Below are 26500 nucleotides of genomic sequence, written 5' to 3'. Positions count from 1 at the left end.
CATGCATTGGTTTGTTGTGCCAGTCCTCTGTTCTTTCTGTCTTTCTCCTGTCTCTGTATATTTCTGGGTCTTCGTCTGCTTTTATTAGTCCTTCTTCCCATGCACTCTTTAGCCACTCGTCTTCACTGGTTTTCAGATATTGCCCCAGTGCTCTGTTTTCGATGTTGACGCAGTCCTCTATACTTAGTAGTCCTCTCCCTCCTTCCTTTCGTGTTATGTATAGTCTGTCCGTATTTGCTCTTGGGTGTAGTGCTTTGTGTATTGTCATATGTTTCCTGGTTTTCTGATCTATGCTGCGGAGTTCTGCCTTCGTCCATTCCACTATTCCTGCGCTGTATCTGATTACTGGCACTGCCCATGTGTTTATGGCTTTTATCATATTTCCGGCGTTGAGTTTTGACTTGAGTATCGCCTTGAGTCTCTGCATATATTCTTTCCTGATCGTGTCCTTCATCTCTTGGTGTTTTATATCTCCTCCTTCCATTATTCCCAGGTATTTGTATCCTGTCTCATCTATGTGTTTGATGTTGTTCCCATCTGGTAGCTTTATCCCTTCAGTTCTCGTTACTTTGCCTTTTTGTATGTTGACTAAGGCGCATTTTTCTATTCCAAACTCCATCCTGATGTCCTCAGATACAATCCTTATAGTCTGGATTAGGGTATCTATTTCCTTGATGCTCTTACCATACAGCTTGATGTCGTCCATGAACATCAGATGGTTGATTCTGTTGCCTCTTTTCTTGAGTTGGTACCCGACATCCATCTTCTGTAGTACTTTTGTCATGGGAATCATGGCTACTACGAAGAGTAGTGGGGACAGTGAGTCGCCCTGGAAGATCCCTCTCCTGATATTAACCTCTGCTAGTCTTATTCCAGAGCTTGTAAGGATTGTATTCCAGTTGCGCATTGTATTTTTGAGGAAGCTGATGGTATTTTCCTCTGCCCCATATATTTTCAGGCATTCTATTAGCCATGTGTGTGGTATCATGTCGAAGGCTTTCTTATAGTCTATCCATGCCATGCTTAGGTTGGTTTTCCTTCTCCTACTGTTCTTCATTACCATTTTGTCTATCAGGAGCTGGTCTTTTGTGCCCCTACACTTCCTTCTGCAGCCTTTCTGTTGGTGGGGGATGGTGTTTGTTTCCTCTAGGTAGTTGTATAGCCTTTCACTGATGATACCTGTTAGTAACTTCCACATTATTGGTAGGCAGGTGATAGGCCTGTAGTTACTGGCTATATTTCCCTTACTCTTGTCTTTTTGTACTAAGGATGTTCTTCCTGTGGTCAACCATTTGGGTGCTTGGTGATTTGAGATACAATGCTGGAGTTGTTCTGCTATTCGTGGGTGTAGGGCCTTGAAGTTTTTTTGAGCCAGTATCCATGGACTTCATCGGGACCTGGGGCTTTCCAGTTTGGCATTTTCTTTAGTTGGTGTCTGACTGTGTCTGTCGTGATGTCTGTGAATCTTTGTTTTATTCTCCCTGTTTCTTCTTCCTTGACTTCCTGGAGCCATGTTGCATGTTTGTTGTGTGATACCGGATTGCTCCATATGTTTTCCCAGAGTCTCTTACTTGGTTCGGCTTCAGGAATTTCTGGGTGGTTGTCTTCCCCTCTTAGTTGGCTGTATAGTCTTTTCTGGTTGGTTCCGAATAGTTTGTTCTGTTGGTATCCCTTATTCCTGTTTCATGTATCGTTGGATCTTATGTGCTTTGGCCTTAAGCCTCTGTTTTACATCTTCTATTGGTGTTGTTTTAATCCCCTCTCTTGTACTTTGTATTTCTCGTTGAGTTCCTCCCTGTTTTCTTGCTTCTTAGCCTTTTTTCTGCCATCTCTTTCAGTTTACTCAAGTCAGATCTCATCACCATGATTTGCTTTTCCAGTCGCCTTTTCCAAGGAGGTTGCTGTTTTGGTTTCTGTTGGGTTGGTTGTGCTGGTGGTGTTGGTGTTCGAATTCCCATCAGTTCTGCTACTAATCTTGCTCCTGCATACGTCAAGTTATTTGTTTCTGTGATACTGGTGGTCTGTATTATGCCCATTATTTCATTGACCTCACTTGTTTTCTCCCTTAATTTCTTGGTGTTGTAGGCTTTCATGGAGGGGATCTTTGTTCTCTCTGTATCTGGCTCCATCCATTGTCTAATCTTTTCTACCCATTCCGTCCTCTCTGTTACTTCGTCGGTGTTTCTTCGTGTGTCGTTGTTTGATATCTCATCCTCCTTGTCGTCTTCTGTGGCATCGTCTCTCAGTTCGTCTTCGTGTAATTCGTTGTCGTGTGACATTTCCCTTTCCAGTTCTTCTCTTTCTGTTGGGGAGAGCCAGTTCTTTTTCTTTATGTTCCTTACTTGGTCTGCCAGCCTCTGCTCTGTTTGGGGGGTGTTATTCCTCTCATTCCAGATGTTGACCAATCTTCTTCTATATCCTCTCTCCGTCGGGTTGCTTTTGATGTAGCATCTCCATATTTCCTTATTTTCTTCTCTTGTCCATTTCTTCCTTTTTGCCTCTGTAGCTCCAATCTCAGGCTGTTGATTATTGTCGTTGTGGTGATCAGTTGCTGGATGACGACCTCCAAGTACCTGACCGTCTTCCCCTTCAATTGGGTTGAATACCTGGTTGCCGGACGAAGCTCCTCTGTTGCCAGAGGTTCCATTTACGTCGTTGTCGGTTAATCCTTCATTTCTTTCCATCATTGCTGAGTTTTGCTATTTAACCCATAGCTGGACCCTACCCCATCAGGGATAGGTACTCATTTACAGCTGAGTAGACTGAGGAAATTATGGTAAAGATCCTTTCCCAAGGAATCAACGCCGAGGAGAGCGGTCACCCATCCAACGACTGACCAGAGCCAGTGTTGCTTAACTTGACTTAAGTCTATTGACTTAAGTCAATAGACTAGGGAATGAAATTACGATTTCTCTTCCAAATTATATAACAAATTGAAGGGGAAGTTCACTCATCAGTACATTGTTCATGATATGAGATATGAGAGTTTTGATCAGAATTCCCTAGCCGCTTCCACAAAAGAAATGCCTTGGGCGTCAAAAAAGAAAAAGGGAGAAGAGGGAAAAGTATAGTGATTAGAAGAGGAACTAACAAACAAGGAGAAATACTTGAACTAATCATTTTGTACACCAGTGCACAATTTTGGAGACTTTCAAAAACAGTTATTAAGGGCTTTAAACAGCATCAAAGCGACTCTCGTAGTGTGGTGGGGGAGGTAGTGCCATTAATGCACCTTTAATTCTTTGATTCTTTGCAGCGTGCCTTAGGGCCTTAGCTGCAACCCCTTTCATTCCATTTACTGTATCTCCTTTCATATTCTCTTCCTTCTATCATACTTTCCACCCTCTCCTAACAATGATTCATAGTGCGAGGTTTTTCTCCTGCTACACTTCCACCTTTCATTCCATCTTTCAAACCTTTGACGGAGTCGAGTATCAAGACCGGTGGGAGAGAGAGAGAGAGAGAGAGAGAGACCTTACCTTACCTTACAGACCTTACAGTTCGTTCGGGTTGCCCCAGGTCCCTCAGTGTGAGGCGCCTCTAATGTCTACCAGAGAGTTGCTAGTACATCTTCCGGTATATTTTGCATCTTCCAATCTTGGATGGTCTGGGATGCAGTTTAGATATTTGTCGAGCTTATTCTTAAACACATCTACGCTCACTCCTGATATATTCCTCAGATGAGCTGGCAACGCATTGAATAGACGCTGCATTATCGATGCTGGTGCGTAGTGGATTAATGTTCTGTGTGCTTTCCTTATTTTTCCTGGTATAGTTTTGGGCACTATTAATCTACCTCTGCTTGCTCTTTCTGATATTTTTAGTTCCATGATATTTTTTGTTATTCCTTCTATCTGTTTCCATGCCTGAATTATCATGTAGCGTTCTTCTCTTCTCCTTTCTAGACTATATAATTTAAGGATTGTAGTCTTTCCCAGTAGTCTAGGTCCTTAACTTCTTCTATTCTAGCTGTAAAGGACCTTTGTACACTCTCTATTTGTGCAATATCCTTTTGATAGTGTGGGTACCATATCATATTGCAATATTCAAGTGGACTACGAACATATGTTTTATAAAGCATAATCATGTGTTCAGCTTTTCTTGTTTTGAAGTGCCGTAACAACATTCCCATTTTTGCTTTACATTTTGCCAACAGAATGGCTATTTGATCATTGCATAACATGTTCCTATTCATCATCACACCAAGGTCTTTAACTGCTTCCTTATTTGTGATTGTCTCATTATTAGGTCCCCTATATGCATATAGCTTTCCTTCTCTGTCTCCATAATTTATTGATTCAAATTTATCAGAGTTAAATACCATCCTATTTACCTCTGCCCAATCATATACTTTGTTAAGGTCTCTTTGTAGAGCGTTCCTATCTTCATCACAAGTAATTTCTCTACTTATTCTTGTGTCATCAGCGAAACTACTCACTACCGAATCCTTAACATTACTGTCTATGTCTTCAATCATAATAACAAACAATATTGCAGCTAGCACCGTACCTTGTGGCACACCGGATATTACCTTGGTTTCATCCGATTTCTCATCGTTTGCAATAACTATCTGTTTTCTGTTGTGTAAAAATTCTTTTAACCATCTTCCTACTTTATCTACGATATTGTGTTTTCTAATTTTCTTTGCTAATATATTATGGTCTACTTTGTCAAAAGCTTTTGCAAAGTCTAGATAAACCACATCTGTTTCATTTCCGCTTTTCATATTTTTGAATATGTTCTCACGGTGGACTAACAGAGAGAGAGAGAGAGAGAGAGAGAGAGAGAGAGAGAGAGAGAGAGGGCAGTCCTCTTCTATATTTTGCCAACATTTTTTGAAGAGAAAAAGGACGGAGGAGAATGAGGTCGACTGAAGACTGCATTACGTCATGTAGCAACTTGGTTTACTCGTTACATTCGGTACCTTTCATAAAGGCCATTTAAATGCATATGGGTGTCATTATGAGGTTTTGTTGTGGGACTACTGGCACCAATTTGTGGCGCTTTTCTTTGACCGTGTTCGATTGTTTCCCCCCCGTCCCCCGGGGCCCCCCCCCCCCTATTGCTTGTTGTTACTTTGCAATATCATTCGTGAGGTCGAAATGGCTCTCGTTATTCCCTCCTCCAAAGAAACTGAAGGGAGTTTATATATTTAACCGTGTCTGTCTATTTGTTTGTATCGATGAGTTTCGTTTTCTTTAGACTTAGAGATGGGCTAGTAGGCAGTATAAAGGCTTGTGTGTCTAGTTTATTTTGTTTCGGGCATTTCTCTCTCTCATTCTCCTCTGGTATTTTGCGCTATTTCTGCCCTGTTCTCCTTCTGGTTACTCAGACTTCATAATTCTAGCGTCATTTTCATCTCGATAACAAATGCGTTTATATTTCTGCTTTGTCTGTCTTCCTTGTCATAATTTCTATCTTAGCAACAAAAAATTAAAGTCCTCCGTTCATTAAAAGTATGAACGCCGCCACAATGACGTTGCGGTCTCATTTATCGAACTGATCGCTCCCCTCCCTCCCTCTCTCCATGGGACGGTTAAAGGAGGGGTACGGGAAGACTCTTTCCTCACTCGAATAGGTGTGGTCACTATAGTCGATTCATTAAGGTAGATTCTTGCGCCTACGAGACGTTTGTTTGGCGGCCTCTGATTGGCTGGTAGCGGGAGGCAGACTGCTCGCTCAGCGGGTCATATTTTCGTTTGTAAGCTTAGAAAACTAGCAATATGTTTACATTTCTTCATTTATCTCACGTTTTACAAAAGATAGGAAAGTTTTGGTCATACAAAGGATTCAGTATTAAAATGTACAATTAATGAATCTTTTCCTGAAATCAATAAGTTAAAATACAAAGGAATTACAACGAGTAGAAGTGAAGGGAGAAACATTTCATTCTTTATACCTGTTTTTATTCATCATCGGATTTTGCATAATTCACGAGATCAAGATAAAATGAAATCTTGTGTTTTAAAACAATGAAATCACCCTGATACGCTGGTGCTTTCAGATTTTAAATACGTGTAATATGTAAAGAGAAAATGAAGAATATGTCTTATTATGTTGCATCCGTGCTTGACTCGGTTTGACAGTAGTGCCGAGAGAGACGCAAGATATCGTGGGGTGGTCCTCTCAGCTAGAAGCTGTTAGCGTGTTGGCAGTTGCCAATTGGCGATATGAGAAGTTTGCAGTTTCGAGACTATGTATTTACCGAATTATTATGTAATTACATTTTCTATAAATAAATGCATAGAATTCCCATTATGACTTTCGAACATTTTTACCAAAATATTATATATGTCCGTATTTCTGGACATATCTGATAAAAGAAAAGTAAATAATCAGATGGATGCATCTGGGTGTTGGCTTCAATTTAGTCTAAGTGAGAAATGTACATGCTTTATGAGGCTCATGATAAATAACAGAACTTTGTTTGTTTCTCTGGCCAATAACATCAAAAGCTTATGGTTTTCATATGTTCACTCAATAAACAAAAGTACAAATGTTTATTTCTTACCATAAAATTTGTTGACGATGTAACGAATATAATATACTGTCTTTTCCAGAATTGCTTGAGTTACTCTTACACCAGAATGTTTATCTCCTTTATATACATGTTACACTTGACAACATGTCTACAACAATGTTTAGGAAAAATTTGCTTATTGTTTTCTCCTGAGGTAGTTGATTATTCTTGAATCACTTAATTCATACCTGAGTTAGAATAGCTCCCGTAACCGTTGCCCACAGCCCTGCATAATTGTATATATATATAGTACATGTAGGATAATGAGACTAATCAGAAGACTGTTATATCATCATCTTTTTATACAAAAAGAATGGAAATTCATGCAGATATATTATGTCATAAACACAAAAGAAACTCATACACAGTAGGCTTACATTGGTATGTCATTAGGCTATCGATATGAACAAAAGAAATTAAAATTTTACAAATTTCTTACGTCATCATATTTAAAAAATAAATAAAGGGAAAACTCATGCATATATACATAATCATGTCATTACCTATTGGAACAAAAAGAATGGGAAATTATAAAGATACATTGATATCCCCTTTTCTATTAAAACCAAGTAAAAGAATTTATAAACAGATATGTACATTGTTTATGCCATTAAATATTAAAAAAAAAGGAAACTCATATGGATATACTGTAGTTATGAAATTGCCTATCTAAAATTGGAAAACTATAGAAACACTGTTAGGTCTTCAACTTAAAAAAAAAAAAAAATATGGAAAATCATTGATATATATCATCACTGTCCAGTGTCATCCTCCCTAATATCCAATATCATCACTGTCAGTTTCGTCATCCTCCCCAATGTCAATAAAAAAACTTTCAAACATATGCTCTCTAGCAACATCTTTCCTCCTATAATCATCTTCTAATTTCTTAACGTGGTGAAAACATTTCTTCCAGTCTTCTGTTGTAACTTTGTCTATCGCCAGTCTCGTAAGCTGCTCAACAGTTTTCAAAGATTGATTTGCATTAGAGTTATTTTTTCTGATATCCCCCTTTATTTGAGCCCATATAAGTTCTATGGGGTTAAACTGACAATAATATGGTGGCAGTCTGAGCACATCATGACCATTTGCACAGGCTATCTCATCTATCACATACCTCTGTTTTTCTTTGTGACACTTGGCAATCTGCAACAATTTTGGCTTTGTTGCTGATGGGTCGTGGGTGACGTTATTAGAAGAAAGCCACTGTATGACCTTCACTTTTTCTGTTGCTGGTTGTTGGCACTTTATTTTCTATTTTGCTATGGTAGGGAGCATTGTCCATTATGATTAGAGATCTATCTTCTATATTAGGCAATAGTTGTTCCTTAAACCACTTTATTTAAAAACCTTTCATGGTCCATGGAATCATGGTAGTCCCCTTTGGCACCATTTTTTGACCTAAACAACAATAGCGCATCTTTGACAAACCCTTCTCACTCCCCGAGTGCACCACAATAAATCTTGACCCCTTTCCAGTCTTAATTTGGGTCCTATTTCGCCTTCACCCGTTGTCCACAACACTGACGTACACATTCATTTTGGTTTATCCAAGTTTCATCAAGGAATGACTTCAGGTTTACGTTCAGTTGGACTACAATTCCTATTCTTTTCAATTAACCGTAGGTATTCAGTTCTCGCTGCCACTATATCATCACGTTCCATTAAATTGCTCTTCCACTCGTCACTTTTTTGTACCGGAATCCAAGTCCTCTCACAATTTTCCATAACGTTGTTCTTCCACCATTAAACTTCACCGGGTCTTCCTTCACTTTTTCCAGTAGGGCATCTAACGTTGGGAGCTCTCCTCTCTCGTAAAAAGACAAAATCTCCTTCCGAATACACTCATTTTCAAAACTATCCACCTTGTCCTTCACTCGGATCCTCTTCCTGGATATACAGGTGAAGCGAAGGGACGTTACCACATTCAGATGACTGTCGCTTGATTTTTTTCACTGTGTTGGTTGGCACTCCTGTAGCTTTGGCGGTCTTCTCAAATACTTCATTTCTTGAGTCTGCTCCCCCACTGTGAGCTGAAGTAACGATGAACATTCATTATAATGTTGCGAGCTTGACTTGCAAATCTGGAAACGGTGCGATGAATGATGCTGTCATCTTGAGACATCTGCTTGAAAAGAAAAAAAATCTTGCTTAGTTCGTTGCTGTTTATTGCTCCACTGAGATTATTATTTCATATCACTCAATTAAGTCCTCTGATATCTCTTAAGTTTGAAAATATTCATATAAGAAAATTAGAAACAATATGTTGAAACCAACCTCATTAAAACTAAGGATGAGCTGAAGAGTGCGAAGTAGGTCCGTAGATTTCAAATTCATTCCTGGACTGAATTTCCCGCCCGCGGCCAGCCTACACCTCCAACGATACCAGATGCATCCATCTGATTATTACTTTTTTTTATCAGATATGTCCAGAAATACGGACATATATGATATTTGAGTAAAAATGTTCGAAGTTATAATGGGAATTCTATGCATTTATTTATAAGAAAATATAAGGACAATAATAAATTCGGTGAATACATAGTCTCGAAACTGCAAACTTCTCATATCGCCAATTGGCAACTGCCAACACGCCAACGGCTCTAGCTGAGAGGACCAGACCCAACGATGTGTCTCGGCACTATTGTCAAAACCGAGTCAAGCACGAATGCAACATAATAAGACTATTCTTCATTTTTTCTTTATATATTACACGCATCTAAAATCTGAAAGCACCAGCGTATTCAGGGTGATTTTATTGTTTAATAACACAAGATTTTATTTTATCTTGATCTCATGAATTATGCAAAATCCAATGATGAATAAAAACAGGTATAAAGAATGAAATGTTTCTCCTTCACTTCTACTCGTTGTAATTCCTTTGTATTTTTTAACTTATTGATTTCAGGAAAAGATTCATTAATTGTACATTTAATACCGAATCCTTAGGTTAGACCAAAACTTTCCTATCTTTTGTAAAACGTGAGATAAATGAAGAAATGTAAACATATTGCTTGTTTTCTAAGCTACAAACGAAAATATGACCCGCTGAGCGAGCAGTCTGCCTCCCGCTACCAGCCAATCAGAGGCCGCCAAACAAACGTCTCGTAGGCGCAAGAATCTACCTTAAATGAATCGACTATAGATCCTTCTCATCCCCCCCTCCCTCTTCCCTATTTCCCCCTTCCCAAGGCACATACGAAATACCTTTCACCTAATCCCACAAGCAAATATAGGGTGGACTATTGGGAGAGTTGGAGTAGTACTCGACATGCAATCGGGCGGGGCCCTTTCTTACTGCGCGCCTTTTTTCATCCACTTGACAACCGATACTCGCTCTTTTATTGGTTTGCTTAGTTCGGGCCGGTTTCTCTTATGACTGTCGTTTGTTTGTTGTCGTTGTTAGACTATAATATATATTTGACAGTTGTGTGTTGTTGCTCCTGTTTCATTAGCACAAGGTCTCTCTCTCTCTCTCTCTCTCTCTCTCTCTTGTACAAAGATCTTGCATATTGTCTATTTATATGGATACCCATAGATTCAGACTTATAGATACAGAGCCGTGCACTCTCTCTCTCTCTCTCTCTCTCTCTCTCTCTCTCTCTCTCTCTCTCTCTCTCTCTCTCTCTATATATATATATATATATATATATATATATATATATATATATATATATATATATATATAATGTTTGCATACATATTTGACGTTGCATGCATGCAATGCGCGTGTCGGAAGCGCCCTGAGAAGCAAGAGTCAGTGCAAAGCGTACTCGAAGTGCCTCGTAACTTGTCCGGAGGTGTATGACACCACCTGCTCGACGAGAGCGATGCAATTTTAACAGGGCCAAGCAGCGACCGACCGACCGGTCTTACGAGTCCTGTCAGTTGAGATCGTATAAAGCATAATATTGGGAGTCCCCCCCCCCCCCCCCCCCCCCCCCCCCCCCCCCCCCCACCCCCCCCCCCCCCCCCCCCCCCGCCCCCCCCCCCCCCCCCCCCCCCCCCCCCCCCCCCCCCCCAGAGGTTGGTCTCTGTCTCCTCTAAGTCTTAATTTTTTTTTTATCTTTCTTTCTTCGTCAGTGGTTTCTGTCGGTTCATTGACTGTCAAGCATTTCAGTTGGAGAGCTCGTTAAAGCTTTTATTGGACTTCCTGAAGTTCACACACTTACACATGCGCACGCACACACCACACCACAATATATATATATATATATATATATATATATATATATATTATATATATATATATAATGGCTATGCATATCGCATGTGCACTAGCATGATTATGCGTTGTGTTGGAGCCTCCTAATGTCTTAAAACCAGTCTGTCGGTAAAGTATGGTAAACCCTTGATTGCTCCTTTCAGTTTATGTATGTTTTCGAAGCAGCCAAGGCAGGAATGTCTACTTTTGGCATTGCCAGGGCCCATCGTCTTTTGGGATGGCGTGATGCCCAGAACGTGCAAGACAAAATCCACTCTGGCGGGATTTTGCGTTTCTTGCTGACCGTGCACTTCTCTGCGTCGATTTTTCGATGGGGAGCAATACGGTGCGAGTATTGTTCTCTCAAAAGGTTAGCTCTGGCTTGTAGCTTTGGATTTTGAAACCAAAACGTTACACATGGAAGAGATCTGTGTAAATTACGTATTATTATTATTATTATTATTATTATTATTATTATTATTATTATTATTATTAACGATGTAGAAGAAGATAAGTATTATGTACGCAAATCAATAAAAGGAGGAGTGTAAGTGTGGAATTATTGTAAATTGGTTGTTATGAAATTCTGCTCTTTTGAAAACAAACAAAATTGAAGTCATTGATGAGTGCTTAGGTCTGTAGTTGTTACCTTGGCCAACGAAGATTCCCGGAGGTTGTCTTTTCGTCCGTTTCTTTATTTGTTTTTTATTTGCCAACAATTTCAAGCTTTGTGATGGCTCCTAAACTCGATGCAGTTTTAAGAGGTTTCATTGTCGATGGTTTTAGATGAGACATTTGTTGGATGTTTCTTTGTTTAATTTAATAAAAATGCCTGAATGTTGATAGAAAAGTTCAACCATACGAGTGTCATGACAAATCTCTTAACCTATAAGATTTCATTTGGACCCGGATGACAATAAATTGATTGAGCCATGTGAGAATTATGCGCTCTAATCGATTTTATTGCAGTTAAGAAATGCTTTCTTCTTGTTCATTTGTTTTTTATGGCTGAGAAACTTGTTATGGAAATTCTGTTCACCCCCAGATCATAAAACCTACTGAGGCTAGAGGGCTGCAAATTGGTGTGTAGATCATCCAGCCTCCATTCATCAAACATACCGAATTGCAGCCCTTCAGCCTCAGTAGTTTATATTTCATTTAAAGTTAAAGTTACCCATGATCGTGCTTCAGGTGCCATCAACACAGGCCACCACTGGGCCTGAATGTTTCATGAGCCTTGGCTGAGAATATCATGGGCCGTGGCTGAGAGTTTCATACAGCATTATACGCTATACAGAAGACTCGATTATCGAAAATAATGTGTCCACGATAATGGCGCATTGATTGTGGAGGTTTTTTAGTCTTGTATGTTATTGCCTGAGTGCTGCTGTTGCAGGAAGGGTTAGATAATCTGGGAATTCGTAGGACTCCTCAGTGGGAGGAGTTACTGATTTATCCTTGGAACATTTCATATATCCTTATTAGCCTCATGAAGCCACCGGTGTTCATGGCAACCCAAATGTCCCCTGCCTGTTGGAAATTGTAAAAGAGTAAAAAGAGAAATGGAAAAAGGAAACATCTTAAGTATTGTAAGGCTTCGCCTCTAAGATCTTCAATTTCCCATCTTCGTTTTTCTTCTGTTTCTGGTGTGTTGTGCTGATCGGGATCTTGAGAGTCGAGATGTAATGTCTCTTAGAGGCAATTCCTATTTTTCCTCATTTTTAAAAACGTTCTTGCTAAATATCGTCAGCCTTGGAGTCTTTTGTTTTGTTTGTTGGTATCGTGTTTTTACGTTGCATGGAACCAGTGGTTATTCAGCAACGGGACCAACGGCTTTACGTGACTTCCGAACCACGTCGAGAGTGAACTTCTATCACCAGAAATAAACACCTCTCACTCCTCAGTAGAATGGCCGAGAATCGAACCCGCGACCACCGAGGTGAAACGCTAATACCATACCAACCACGCCACTGAGGCGCTCTGCGAGTCTTTTAATGAGTCTTTTAATAAGTCCACAAATTGCAGAAGCACAGACGAATAGACAGAAAAAGAGATAGGAAAGGAAAGTCTTTATCTACGAAAGTCAACAAATTTGCTTTACGGCGCCCAGGTAAACTTGACAGATTGAACAGGCTTGAATAATTTGAGCTTGAAACGATATACATATATACATATATGTATATGTATGTATGTATGTATGTATTTACATACCCAAATTGCACTCTTAAATAAATTAATACTCAGTAAGAACTTACTCTTTCGTTACCCTACGCGAGACAAGTTCTCTCCCTTGAATTAAATGGTACTGAAGTAATTAAGGCCTTTCTATTCTTACTCACGTTTACCATACATCGTTGTTAAGTGGATAGTCAGAGAAAGGGAGAGAGGAGGGAAGGGCAGACTAAAACGAGCGGAGAGGAATGGGTTAATTTATCTCTCTCTCTCTCTCTCTCTCGTAGTAGCCATCTTGCTTGGTGAGACGTACCCGCGTGAAGTCACAATAATCAACAGATATCACAAGTTTAACATACGACTAGAATTTGAGAAATATCTAGAAGTGTTCGTGAACTATCGGTGATAAGATTAGTGTGAAAATAGTAGGATAAAGCGTCTTCTAAGTTTAGTTTATCAAGTGTAATACTATAAATCAGAACAAGATGGCAGTAAGTTCCAACTGCGGGAAAAGGTGGCGTAATTTGGCGTGTCTAGCAGATTCGCAATACGATGAGGTAGCAGGAAGGGAACTGGCATTTCTCATCTAATGAAATCAGCAACAGTCCCTAACCAAAAAGATACAAAAGCATTCAGAATATATTAGAAGGATATAATCCTTCAAACTGGAACAAATCTAATGAAAACATCTTGAAAATAATTGAAGAAGTTCCAAATAAAATCCAAGTGGTCAAGAGACTCATAAAGAAAATATACATAAACCAACATATTCCGACAAAGAAAATGAATAAGGTGAATCTTGTGAATATACTAATTGATGCATTAGGAAAAGAATGCCAAAAGCATGCAAACTGTGTAAGTGGTATAGCATAGTCAATCCACAAAACCTAATCAGAAAATGTGCTGCATGCAACATTCCGACCCATCCACAGTGTGCTGAGGTAATACAAGATTTGAGAAAAGATACAAGAATTTTTTGTTCAACATGTCTATCATGGATAGACAATGTTATTAAATCAAGATTGAATGTACAAATAGTTGAGGATGAAGAAGAAGAAGAAGAGGAAGAAGGAAGAAGAAGAAGAAGAAGAAGAGGAAAACGAAGAGAAGTAAACAAAAATGAAATGACAGAAAAAAATAAGGAAAACAAAGAACAAAGATAAAAGTATGGATGCAGAGATACTCATTGATACTACATATGAGGCAATAAAGCAGCATACCTACGAAGAAATAAATTACGATATGACAACAGAAAAGCAAATCCCGAAGAGGCTCTACCCAGATCTATACAATGACGGGAAAGAGGAAAAAATAGACAAGAAAGACAAAATCTGCAACCTTTTGAAAAGAGGGAATTGCAGATTTGGAGAAAGATGTTACTACAAACATCCTAAGATATGTCAAAAACTATGAAATATATGGTAAATGTGCATACTTTAGATGGATATGGGGATGATTGCAGAGATCTGCATCCAAAAATATGTAAAAACAAAAACCTAAAAGAAGGAAAAGGATGTAAGTTCGACAAAAAAATGCAAATATATGCACCCTGTAGCCATGAATCATAATCAAATAAATAACCAACCAAGTAATAAAATCCAAAATAAGAAAGAAACAAATAAAGAGAGAAATCAAGAATATCAGGTAAAAGAGAAAAGCAAACCACCAATGAGATATGCAGAGGTTGTCAGCAAAGAATTTCAAAGCATCAGCTCCGAAATTCTACTCAAGAGATAATAACTGTATTTATTATGCAAGAGGATATTGCAGAAACGGAGGAAATTGCAGATTCAGCACAACAAAATGAATAATTATGATGAAGGAAGATCAAATATTATGGAAAAGTTGGATTTTTTAATGTCAGAATTTCTGGAAATGAAAAAAAGAACAACATACAGAACAGGAAAGAGACATGGGAAATCCTTATTACTATCAGTATTAATGAAGGAGAAAACACGCAAACCATCATAGTGATGAATGCGCAGGGTTTAGTTACGAGTAACTCAAAAAGAAAAATAGAGTACTTAGAAGAACTAACCCAAAATGAAAAGAAAATAGATATAATGAATATAAGTGAAACCTGGTATTCCCAAGAGACTGGAATGATGATCAAATAAAAGGGTTCCAAACTTATAGATCAGATAGAAAAATAGGAATCAAGGGGAACCGCAATATATGGGAAAGACAAAAAACAAGGAAAAATATATGAGAAATATAGTAACTCAGAATGTGAACTAATAGCGGTAGAATTTGAATCTGAAAAATTGATGAACATAGTAGATATAGACCTCCTAATACTAAAGAGTTTGACTTAATAATTGCAAAAAATTGGATGATATATGTAGAAATCACAAGGACTGGACTATTCTCCTATCTGGAGACTTCAACTTTCCTTTCGTAGAATGGAAAGAACGAATAGGAGATTGTGGTTGTACTTATACATATAAAAAAGAGAGTAATAGTAGTGCAGAAGATAAGAGGCAATTTGAAAAGCTATTAGATATGCTACTAGAATACAACATTCAACAAATAAATCACCTGCCAACAAGAAAGGAAAATACTTTAGACCTAGTATTTGTGAACGAGATGAATTATGTTAAAGAAATAATAGTTTATAATGCGAGTATTTCAGACCATAATGTGCATTAGAATTAACAGTTCATTCCAAAGCAAGTGAAAATAGAGATAAGCAAGAAATGAAAAAGTGGGAAGGATATGGAAAATACAACTTCTACAGTAAAAATATAAAATGGTCAGAAATTAATGAAGAATTAAACAAAGATTGGGATAACATTTTCGTAAGTGATGACATAAGGGTAAATACGGAGATATTATATAAAATATTGGAGATAATAGTGGAAAAATATATACCGAAGAAGAAAAGTAAACATCATTCATGCATACCAAGAGACAGAAGAATCTTGTTCCAGAAAATCAGAAAGTGGAAAAAAGGTCTTGCAAAAGAAAAAAATGCATGGAAAGTTATAGAACTAAAAAGTAAGATAGAAAATGCAGAAAAAAAGATTATACAATCAAAAGAAAATGAAAAACGGGACTTGGAAGAAAAAACCCTATTAAATATCAAGCAAAACCCCAAACTATTATACACATATGCGAAGAAAATGAATAAAAGAAGAATAGAAATAGGCCCTCTGAGAATTGAAGGGAGATTAACGAATGAAAAAAAGGAAATTTGCAACATACTGGCAGAACGATATAAGAGAGAATTCACCCCTAGAATAGATAATGAAGATAATGATATAGAAGTAAGGGATGAAAATAGTGAATATTTAGCTGACATAGATATTAATGAAGCTGATATTGTGCAGGCTATTAATGAAATTAAAAATGGAGCTGCTGCAGGGCCTGATGGAATTCCTGCTATTTTGTTAAAGAAAGTAGTTCATTCTATCGCAAAGCCACTTGCAATATTATTAAGACAAAGTGTAGATACAGGCAAGATATATGATGAGCACAAATTAGCGTATATTACCCCTACTTTCAAAAGTGGATCAAGACTAGAGGCAAGTAATTATAGGCCTGTGAGTCTAACATCACATATAATGAAAGTGTATGAAAGGGTAATGAAGAAAAATATTATGAAACATTTAATAAAAAATAATTTGTTTAATAAAGGACAACATGGTTTCGTACCCGGAAAAAGTACACAAACCCAACTGTTAGTCCACCGTGAAAACATATTCAAAAATATGAAAAGCGGAAATGAAACAGATGTGGTTTATTTAGACTTTGCAAAAGCTTTTGATAAAGTAGACCATAATATATTAGCGAAGAAAATTAGAAAACACAATATCGTGGATAAAGTAGGAAGATGGTTAAAAGAATTTTTACACAACAGAAAACAGATAGTTATTGCAAACGACGAGAAATCGGATGAAGCCAAGGTAATATCCGGTGTGCCGCAAGGTACGGTGTTAGCTGCAATACTGTTTGTTATTATGATTGAAGACATAGACAATAATGTTAAGGATTCGGTAGTGAGTAGTTTCGCAGATGACACAAGAATAAGTAGAGAAATTACTTGTGATGAAGATAGGAACGCTCTACAAAGAGACCTTAACAAAGTATATGATTGGGCAGAGGTAAATAGGATGGGTATTTAACTCTGATAAATTTGAATCAATAAATTATGGAGACAGAGAAAGAAAGCTATATGCATATAAGGGACCTAATAATGAGACCATCACAAATAAGGAAGCAGTTAAAGACCTTGGTGTGATGATGAATAGGAACATGTTATGCAATGATCAAATAGCAACTCTGTTGGCAAAATGTAAAGCAAAAATGGGAATGTTGTTACGGCACTCAAAACAAGAAAAGCTGAACACATGATTATGCTTTATAAAACATATGTTCGTAGTCCACTTGAATATTGCAATATGATATGGTACCCACACTATCAAAAGGATATTGCACAAATAGAGAGTGTACAAAGGTCCTTTACAGCTAGAATAGAAGAAGTTAAGGACCTAGACTACTGGGAAAGACTACAATTCTTAAAATTATATAGTCTGGAAAGGAGAAGAGAACGCTACATGATAATTCAGGCATGGAAACAGATAGAAGGAATAGCAGAAAATATCATGGAACTAAAAATATCAGAAAGAGCAAGCAGAGGTAGATTAATAGTGCCCAAAAATATACCAGGAAAAATAAGGAAAGCACACAGGACATTAATCCACTACGCACCAGCATCGATAATGCAGCGTCTATTCAATGCGTTGCCAGCTCATCTGAGGAATATATCAGGAGTGAGCGTAGATGTGTTTAAGAATAAGCTCGACAAATATCTAAACTGCATCCCAGACCATCCAAGATTGGAAGATGCAAAATATACCGGAAGATGTACTAGCAACTCTCTGGTAGACATTAGAGGTGCCTCACACTGAGGGACCTGGGGCAACCCGAACAAGATGTAAGGTCTGTAAGGTAAGGTCTCTCTCTCTCTCTCTCTCACAAAAATTCGTCTTCATAGTTTTAAAAAGCTAAATGCCGAGAATGATTCCCCCTTCATTGTTTTTCCCTGCTTACAAAACGTTACAGATGGCAACGTGGGTAATTGAACAGTTAGTAATGTTTAAGTTATTAATTTACTAGACATTGTTCTAAGAGGTCCACAAAAAAAAAAAAAATGTTGCGAGTTTGTGTATAATTTAAAAACCCTTTTGTACAAAGCTTTCGAACCCTTCCCGGGGTTCATCTTCATATTTTTGGACTGAAGATGAACCGAGGGAAGGGTTCGAAAGTTTGTAAAGGGTTTTTAAATTATACACGAACTCGCAACATTTTTTTTATTTTTTGTGGACCTCTTAGAACAATATATATACTCTCGCGATAGAGTGTTTTCGCCAACAATTACTAGACATTATTAGAGGCATGGGGAGCGTTAATATACCAGCATGTGAATGGTAATTTATCTCAGTAACACAAGTCCAGCCATTCCACCTCGTTTATGTCGCGAAAGACGACGATCTTGCAATTAAGGGCGATCGATTGGAAGTTTATAATACTAGTCCCTATTTTTTTGTACGTCTACGCTTTTCTAAGACCTGGTTAAGAAATAAGAGCCCGTGCCATCACATGGGAAGCTTAACTTCGCAACGACAGCATTGCGTCTTTTTAAAAGTGTGTGGCTATTTAAGACTCGTTTTCGACTTACTATTTATCTTTTACAAACTCTAATGCATAACTCACTGTCAACTGAAGGTTTGTTTTCTTGGACGTCACATATCAAACCGCTTACCTTCAGTGTCACGGGAAGAATATAATGTTATCTTTCCGAACGTTTCCAAAGATTTTAACCAAATCTAGTTTAAACTTTATTAGACAAGCAGTCGAAGTTTATGCCATTTCTGGCTCATTGGTAAAATATGACGTTACTGGAGTGCATGAAACTGCGGTTCTTGTTTGGCTTCTCATTGCCGTAGTTACTAGTTAATCCCACTGACCGTTTCTTCGTTTTCAGGATGGATTCCTCCCTGACTCTGTTATTCGACAAAATCACAAAGAGGTGATTTACTCCTCCCGAGTTTTCCTTCCACTTATCGTTGTCCGGTCTCTTACTCTCGTTTGCTCTGAATGACCTCGTAGGTCCTAGCTCTTGGCCTTTGACCTAAATCCTATATTCTATCTATCTACCCTCGTTCCTGTTGTCGGTTATTCGAACCTGTGGCTCTCTGCGCATATCAGACTATACTATAGTAGATTCACATCAACCGTGCATCTGATGTCTAGGCCAGTCCCTTACGACGCTCGTGATTGGCTGTTGATAAGCCAATCACAGGGCTGGAAACTCAGTTTCTGTCTAGGCCAGTCCCTTACGACGCTCGTGATTGGCTGTTGATAAGCCAATCTGAGGGCTGGAAACTCTCGAGAGAATACTCGAGAGAGAGACTGAGAGTTTCCAGCCCTGTGATTGGGTTATCAACAGCCAATCACGAGCGTCGTAAGGAACTGGCTTAGACATCAGAAGCACGGCTGATGTGAATCTACTATAGCAGTGTATGGGATATGAATACAAAGGCGTTGGAAGTCCACATTTCCCAGACTTCATTTCTGTCGTTTTTGTTTATTGTTTGTTGCTTGTTTTGACATCCTTGAGATGCCTGAGGACGGAATTTCAATCACTTTAAGCGTCGAGTGACTATACTCTGTTTTTTCCATCTATCCATCCGGCTGTGGTGTTTGCCCATGGTAACACTGCGTCCCGGGCTTTAAATAATATCCTATTTCGAATGTTAACGGTGTAATTCGCGTACAGTAAATTATTAAAACACTTTTCAGTTGCAAATGTACACCCAGATATCCTTTTATTTACCTAAAACTTACACATAGCGTAACTATTTAAAGTCCGGGACGCAGTGTTACCATACGAAAACACCACAGGCGGATGGACAGATGGAAAAAAAAAAACAGAGTATAGTGGCATGTCTTTGAAAGATTTAGCTGCTGGATATGCTCACCCTCTGACTATGAAGCCTGGAGAATTGACTGCTCACAAGATGGGTGTGTGTATTAGGTGTATTAAACTCTAAACAGCTCTTACAGCTCCATATTACATACCAGTATTTTGCAGGCAATGGTAGTATCTCATTCCCTGTGCATTATCTGAGAACGACGATATCAGAAGAACAGGAAGGCTTGACTGGTAAGTCAGAGTTTTGAGGCTGATCTTGCTGTATCCCGGGTTTTCCGATCAGCGAAGTTAGGAAGGTTGGATCTGTTCAACACTTGAATGGATGACCAGAAACTGTCGGCATCTACTGTTTGTCCCCCGTTACTATTCGTGGTGGGAGGGGCATGAGGTTAGCAACCTCATCCTTTAAATGGATGGAGGACAAATCCCCCTGGCAGTAAGGTTCTTATGATTTGTACTCACCCAATATATATTATTATATATCGATATATATAATATTATATGTATAATATATATTATATATTATTATATTACGATATAATGATCCTGTGGTAGGGGCGTAAGAATACTACCAACCGTAGGTCCTGCATGTCGTAAAAGGCGACTCAAAGGACAGCTGCTGCCTTGCAGTATTACCTTTTAGTAGAAGGCTAGGCCCACCACCAATAACTTCGGAAAACAGATTGCCTTGCATTCCATAGTTTTCAGTAAAAGGGCTAGGGCCCATTGCCAATAACTGTGGTTGATGACAGCAAGGGCATGCGTCGTACCAAAACCCTCTTTGCCAAACAATAAAACTGTGCCTGATGATGCCTTTGACAGAAGGAAGTGGAGAAGACGCATCAAGCAACCGACCCCTTCATGTAGGGATATATATATATATATATATATATATATATATATATATATATATATATATATTATATATATATATGTGTGTGTGTGTGTGTGTGTGTGTGTGTGTGTGTAAAGCAAAAGTGGCATAACGGGTAAATGAATGAGCCAATGAATGAGTGAAAGAAACCTTACAAAAAGTGGCTCATTAAACGGGGGAGGAATTACTAACCTGCCACTAGGTAACCCAGCGGATGTGAGTGATGGGATTGCTACCACGCAAAAAAAAAGAAAAAAAAAAACAAAAAAACGCCAAAGTTAAGAAGTGAGAGAGAGAGAGAGAGAGAGAGAGAGAGAGGCAATTTTTGACAGCTAAACCAGGTGCAACTGGCCTACCCTTATTTTAGAGCTGCTAATAAAAAAACCACACACACATGCAGGCAAGGAAGTTCACAACGAACATACAAACACGCAAATCTCTGAATTACAAGAGGCCACCCGTTGCCCATTCTTCTAACACAGTTAAATACAAACACAGACACCCTTTGTTAGCAAACACGGGGCCACTAATCGTTAGTTCACACTTATTACTGAAATACGCTCACAAACGCACAAGCACAGACCACATGGGCACTTACTCACACTTGCTTTTATGTTAACCTCTGGTGTTTGTTAATCTGGCGTCCTTCACTTTCACTGGAAAATTAAGATGAATTAAAAGTGGTAACCGAATGACTTGATTCTCTTTAGCGAAGAAATATGATGTTTCACAAAACCTCTTTCCCCTGTCCCCTGTACCATGCCTCCTCCCAACCCACGTCATTTGCTTTTAAAGTTTTTTATTCTATTTTTTTTTTTAAATAAAATTTGGTATGTCCTAAAAAATTTTGCCATGTTTTTACCGCTTCCTTTCAGTCTGCGTGTAAAAGCAACATCTGGTGTGTTTTTCCTGTCATTTTTTGTATGTAACCATTTTTGGTGATTTATTTATTTTTTTTTAAGTTCGTCGAAATTGAAACGGAGAACGAAGGGATCCAGTAGTGCCAGTTGGTTGGAAGCCCGCGCAAAGGGAATTCGATCCGTATGTTCAGGCACATCAGGGGCGATAAAAGATCTCTTAGGTCTAATGTCACGTGCGACCTTCTTCCTCTCGGTCGAGACCAGATTGTTAAAGACTCAATGATAGTACTTTTATCAGTCTCTCTCTCTCTCTCCTCTCTCTCTCTCTCTCTCTCTCTCTGTGTGTGTGTGTGTGTGCGTGTGTGTGCAGAACTTAAAGTTGGGGACTACTGCTGTAATTTTATTTCATTTTTTTTGGTCTTGCTTTCTTCGGTATAGTTTCTTACGCATTGATGGATAAGAAAGAAAATTAATTAAAAAGTAAAGATGAATTCTCAGTACGGTTTTTATTATCTCTTTATGAGTTCGATTGAGACGTTAATGTTGGAAAGGATGAACAAGAAGTCTCAGCACTCGCTTTTTCTGTTGACTGGCTTTTTTCATTTTCGTTTAACCTTTACCATAGTTCATGTCTCTCTGACTCTTATACCATAAGCGAATTCTGTTAAAAGTTTCTCAGCAAGCGAATGCCCTATTTAACTTATTCCGTGTCAAAGTTTGTAGATTTTCAAACTTTGATAGTTATAATATTTATTATTTTCACCGATAATCGGTTTCACACCGGGGGGGAGAACACAATCAGTGTCACGCTCATTCTGTACCTGCTTCTAGGGCGGCCTGGAAAGTCTGGAAAAAAAAAAATTGACATTCCTTTTCTAAGCATCTGTAGACAGTGAGCGGCTTCATTCCTGCCGTTTCTGACGAAGCAGAGCTGGAAGAATTTCTGGTACTTGGGCACTTAAGGGTTGGAGCTCCTCCCGGGAGGAACTCTGGCAATAAGATGCTGGCTGGGCCTCCTTGAAGACGAGGCTGTTGGGCAGGGGGTGGTATGTACCACGGGTCGGAGCTGTGTGGGCAGGGGTGCAAGGTGCCGTCGAGGGAGGCCTTCTCTCGGCTGCCAACGAAAGTGGATATCTTAGGTCAAGGATGAAAGGAATCAACGAACGAACGTACGCACACACAGACACACACATACATTGCATATGATTTGAATCAACGTTATTGGCGAATGGTGGCGTTGAAATCACCTCTGTATTAATTGGGGTTTCAGACGCCACCGCTTCGAAGCGGTCGAGGCTAAGGGCAACATATTGCTCAATGGCGTGCGCACTTTTACGTACAGACAGACGCACGCGCACGCACACTTCAAAGCATGTGCTTTTGAAATAGTTAGTAGGAACAAGACTTTGCTAAGGGCAGTGCGTTTGGGATTATAGTCAAATCTTCTTGCGAAAATGAAGTGAATCACTGGTGCGCTCCTGTTCGTCAACTTTGTAACGCTCATGGTTTTCCATAGAGAAGTGAAGGTAATTGTGCTCTGCTTATTGAACATCTCGAGATAAATGAAAGACATTATTCGAGGTGATTTACCGTGGAAATATGTGTAACTATGTCTGTGCGTGCTATGCGTATTTCAAAATCATGCGAGTATATATATATATATATATATATATATATATATATATATATATATATTTAACCTGGCCAATTTTTCTCAGAAAATTTTGGGAGATGAAGTTGTTTTCCCTATCGTCGTTCCCAACTTGGCTAAGACCCACGACAGTTAACCAACCATCAGTTACTTAATTTCGTACCGAGAGTATCGTTGGGAACTTTATTTTTATTCAAGAAACGAGCTTGAAGACGTTTTGCTCTTGTGGGATCGAACTCTTTACTGGTGGGGCAAGGTCGCCATATATATATATATATATATATATATATATATATATATATATATATATATATATATTGCATGGGAGGGAGGGGGGGGGGGTAGGGGCGGCTCGTGTGCTAATGCTCTCACACGCTCATCAGTATTTCCGCAGAGAAAGGTGAAGGCTACCTCAAAGAAATTGAAATGAATAATTTCCCAAAGAGCTTTGCAAGCATTCCCTGTATGCTTTTACCTGCATCTATAAGGTCGCCCAGAAACTAAACTCCTGATAAACACATCTCTTAACAAGATGAAGTCGTGTATAATATTTGGTTTGCGGTAGTATATCTACAAGAATATTTTCTATAGGGATTTATTATCACCTGATAAATAATTTATAGGCGAGTGTATATGATTACAATACAGTATTTATTGTAATTTTCATTGCAGGCTAATATTAATGTTATTCATAGCATACGAAGATTCGTACTGAATAGACCTTAAAGGGCCATAGAATTTCATTATAATGATGATATACTTGATGTCATCTGTAATTCGTCAGAAACGTTAAAGCAAAAGGTAGCCAGTAGCAAATGAACGCGGCCAAATCAACAAGCAATTCAACACAACAGTCACGAACAGCCGTGATGCCTTTATGAGACACGATTCTGTATAGTTCGTTGATAACAGTTGTTGTATCGTATTTTGCACTGTTTAAGGTTGGCTCTCTTTTTTTCTGTTTTTCCTTTATTGTGTGGAGACGCATATTGCTCACTGGGCAGCACGTTTTGATGCCTCCTGAGTAATACTGGCACATCCTGATTTCCTGTTTATGCAGTTGTCTGTCCGTGTGTTTGTTTATCTGCCTCTCGCCAAACACATTTGCACACGGCTTATTATACACATGATTTCAGTGAATGAAACTTGTGTTTGCCTTTTTTCTAGACTGTTTTCTCCTTTATTTTTGTTTTGTCATTTTATTTTCAGATAATCAACCTGGTGCATGCGACGGTAAAAGTTAAAAAAAAAAAAAAATTAAAATAAAACACCTGAAACGTTTATGGTCCCTAATTATGGTTAAGATGATTTTGTGATTGCTATTGTTAAAATGATTATTGTATTAGTAGCATTGGTACTGGAACATTTTATAATTATTGCTTACTGTTATTAAAAGTAGCAGTATCATTTGCAATAGCAGGAGCATAGCGAGTTTGTGTACCGTAATGATACCTCCCTTGACAGCAGTGCTTATTATTATTATTATTATTATTATTATTATTATTATTATTATTATTATTATTATTATTATTATTATTATTGTTGTTATTATGATTACCAGAAGTATTGGCACTAAAAGTGGCACCATTTCCACAGACCGCAGACATCATCGTCATCATTATTAGAAGCATTAGAACTAGTGGAAGAGACAGCAGTGGTTGGCTACTAATAGCACAATACCTTCTTAGGCCGCAAGTCATTTGGGAATAAAAATGCTGATAAATATTAACCCCACATCCCCCAAAACCCCACGAAAACCCCGCAAACCACGACCGCCTCCTTTGGTTAGGGAACTTCATACGCAGTTGCGCAAGGCTCCTAATTGCAGGTGCGTAAGTAACGAGGTAAACAAGCTAAGGAGCAGGTAACAATCGTCAAGGTTGTTTCTGAATGACCAACACCAGCCTTTCCCGCCCCCCCCCCCCCTCTCCTTAAGTAATAGAGGCCATTTCTTATGGTTTTGCACTGGGTCATTCCTTTTTTCTTTTGCGCAATTTTGGTTTCTGGTGTCTTCATGCTATATTTTTTTCTAAAAGTCTTATGAGCTCGTAGGTAATATTGTCTTTATAGAAGTTCACTTTGTTCGTATTTATATTTAAAGTTTGGCTTTGTCTTCTTCGAAAATTTTCCTTCTGCCCTTTTTTCCATTGAATGTAATTTCTGTCAGATCCTCTTGTTTCAAATTTACGTAATTTCACTATAGCATTTTTAGGGGTTAATGTAATTTTTGTCTGAAAGGAGTTTTAATTCGTTACTACGGATATTTTTATTCGTCGGATATTTTACACCTGTTTTTGTTTAGACATTTTTACCCTTTTATTTTAAGCATCATTCATTTTTACTACTGTTCATGCATATCTGTTTTTTTTTCTATCGTATACTGTATTTAGTTCTTTGATTTCACGTGTAGATTTTCCCGAGTTACTCTGCTCTGTCTTTTAGTTTATCTTTTTTTATTTTTTTTAGCGCTGGCTATGCTATTTTCTTGAGGCTTCGTGGACAGTTTACTGCACGTGAGTTTGTCCACATTTGTAATAACAATAATCTGAAGATTTTCGGTCTTCATAACATTTTGAATTACTTGAAGCGTCACAGCCGAAGGCGTTTGGATGCGTCAAGTAGGGAAATACTTTCGTCTGGGAAAGCCTCACCTGGTTTTCGCATTAAATATAAAACCAGGTGGTGAATGAATGGCTGCCGACCCTGGCTGTGTCGTTGGGTGTGTGTTGGCGATTAGTGGGGGGTACGGGGCGGGGGGGAGGGTTTGTAGCAAGCGAAGGTGAACCCCTTTAACTGGACGCAGGTCCACTAACTTCACTTTCCAGCTGTTCAGATGGCGCTACTGTTCTACCATTCTCGGAGTAACATCAGACATACCATAGAAAAATAATGATATATGAGGCATCCTGTAGTATCCCGTGTAAAGGATTTGTTTGTAATTTTCCTTTAATCACAGAGAAGGTAAACCTCGCTAATAAGACTTTTGTCCGGCAACTCTAGCATGCAGTTTATGATGGCGTGTGAATGTTTCACCTTGTCTTTCATGTTATCAGTAATGGAGAATAACATGACCTGTCTCATGAATAAATCAAACGGAATACAATTTGCGACTGTAAGCCCTTGCGTTGCATCGGGGTTTGGCTGGCACATCGGATGCCGGACAAGGTCGCTTGCTTTGACCGCCAATTCTTCGGTTATGATGTGGACCGTCTGTGTGCGTTCGCATTCAACCATTCGCACAACCGGTTTTGACAAACAGAGAGGTTGGTCTTTTTGGAAGAG

The 26500-nt window shown here is 38.6% G+C and overlaps 1 protein-coding gene across 14 annotated transcripts in view; it reads left to right on the top strand.

Moving 5' to 3' along the window:
• LOC135225223 (rho GTPase-activating protein 45-like) overlaps window positions 1-26500 on the top strand; it is a 617019-nt gene that overhangs the window by 106697 nt on the left and 483822 nt on the right. Inside the window, exon 1 of one of the 14 annotated variants that reach the window (XM_064264538.1) lies at window positions 23055-23093. The exons of the other annotated variants lie outside the window; for them this stretch is intronic. Within the exon in view, the coding sequence (XP_064120608.1) occupies window positions 23070-23093 (24 nt within the window). The 5' untranslated portion in view covers window positions 23055-23069. Of the gene's footprint in view, window positions 1-23054; window positions 23094-26500 lie in introns of those variants that run through there. 14 annotated transcript variants of the gene reach the window in all.

This window comes from Macrobrachium nipponense, chromosome 13, assembly GCF_015104395.2.
Source record: "Macrobrachium nipponense isolate FS-2020 chromosome 13, ASM1510439v2, whole genome shotgun sequence".
Taxonomy (NCBI): domain Eukaryota; kingdom Metazoa; phylum Arthropoda; class Malacostraca; order Decapoda; family Palaemonidae; genus Macrobrachium; species Macrobrachium nipponense.
Note: the sequence above shows the minus strand (reverse complement) of the source record. Positions and strands in the feature narration are given on the sequence as shown.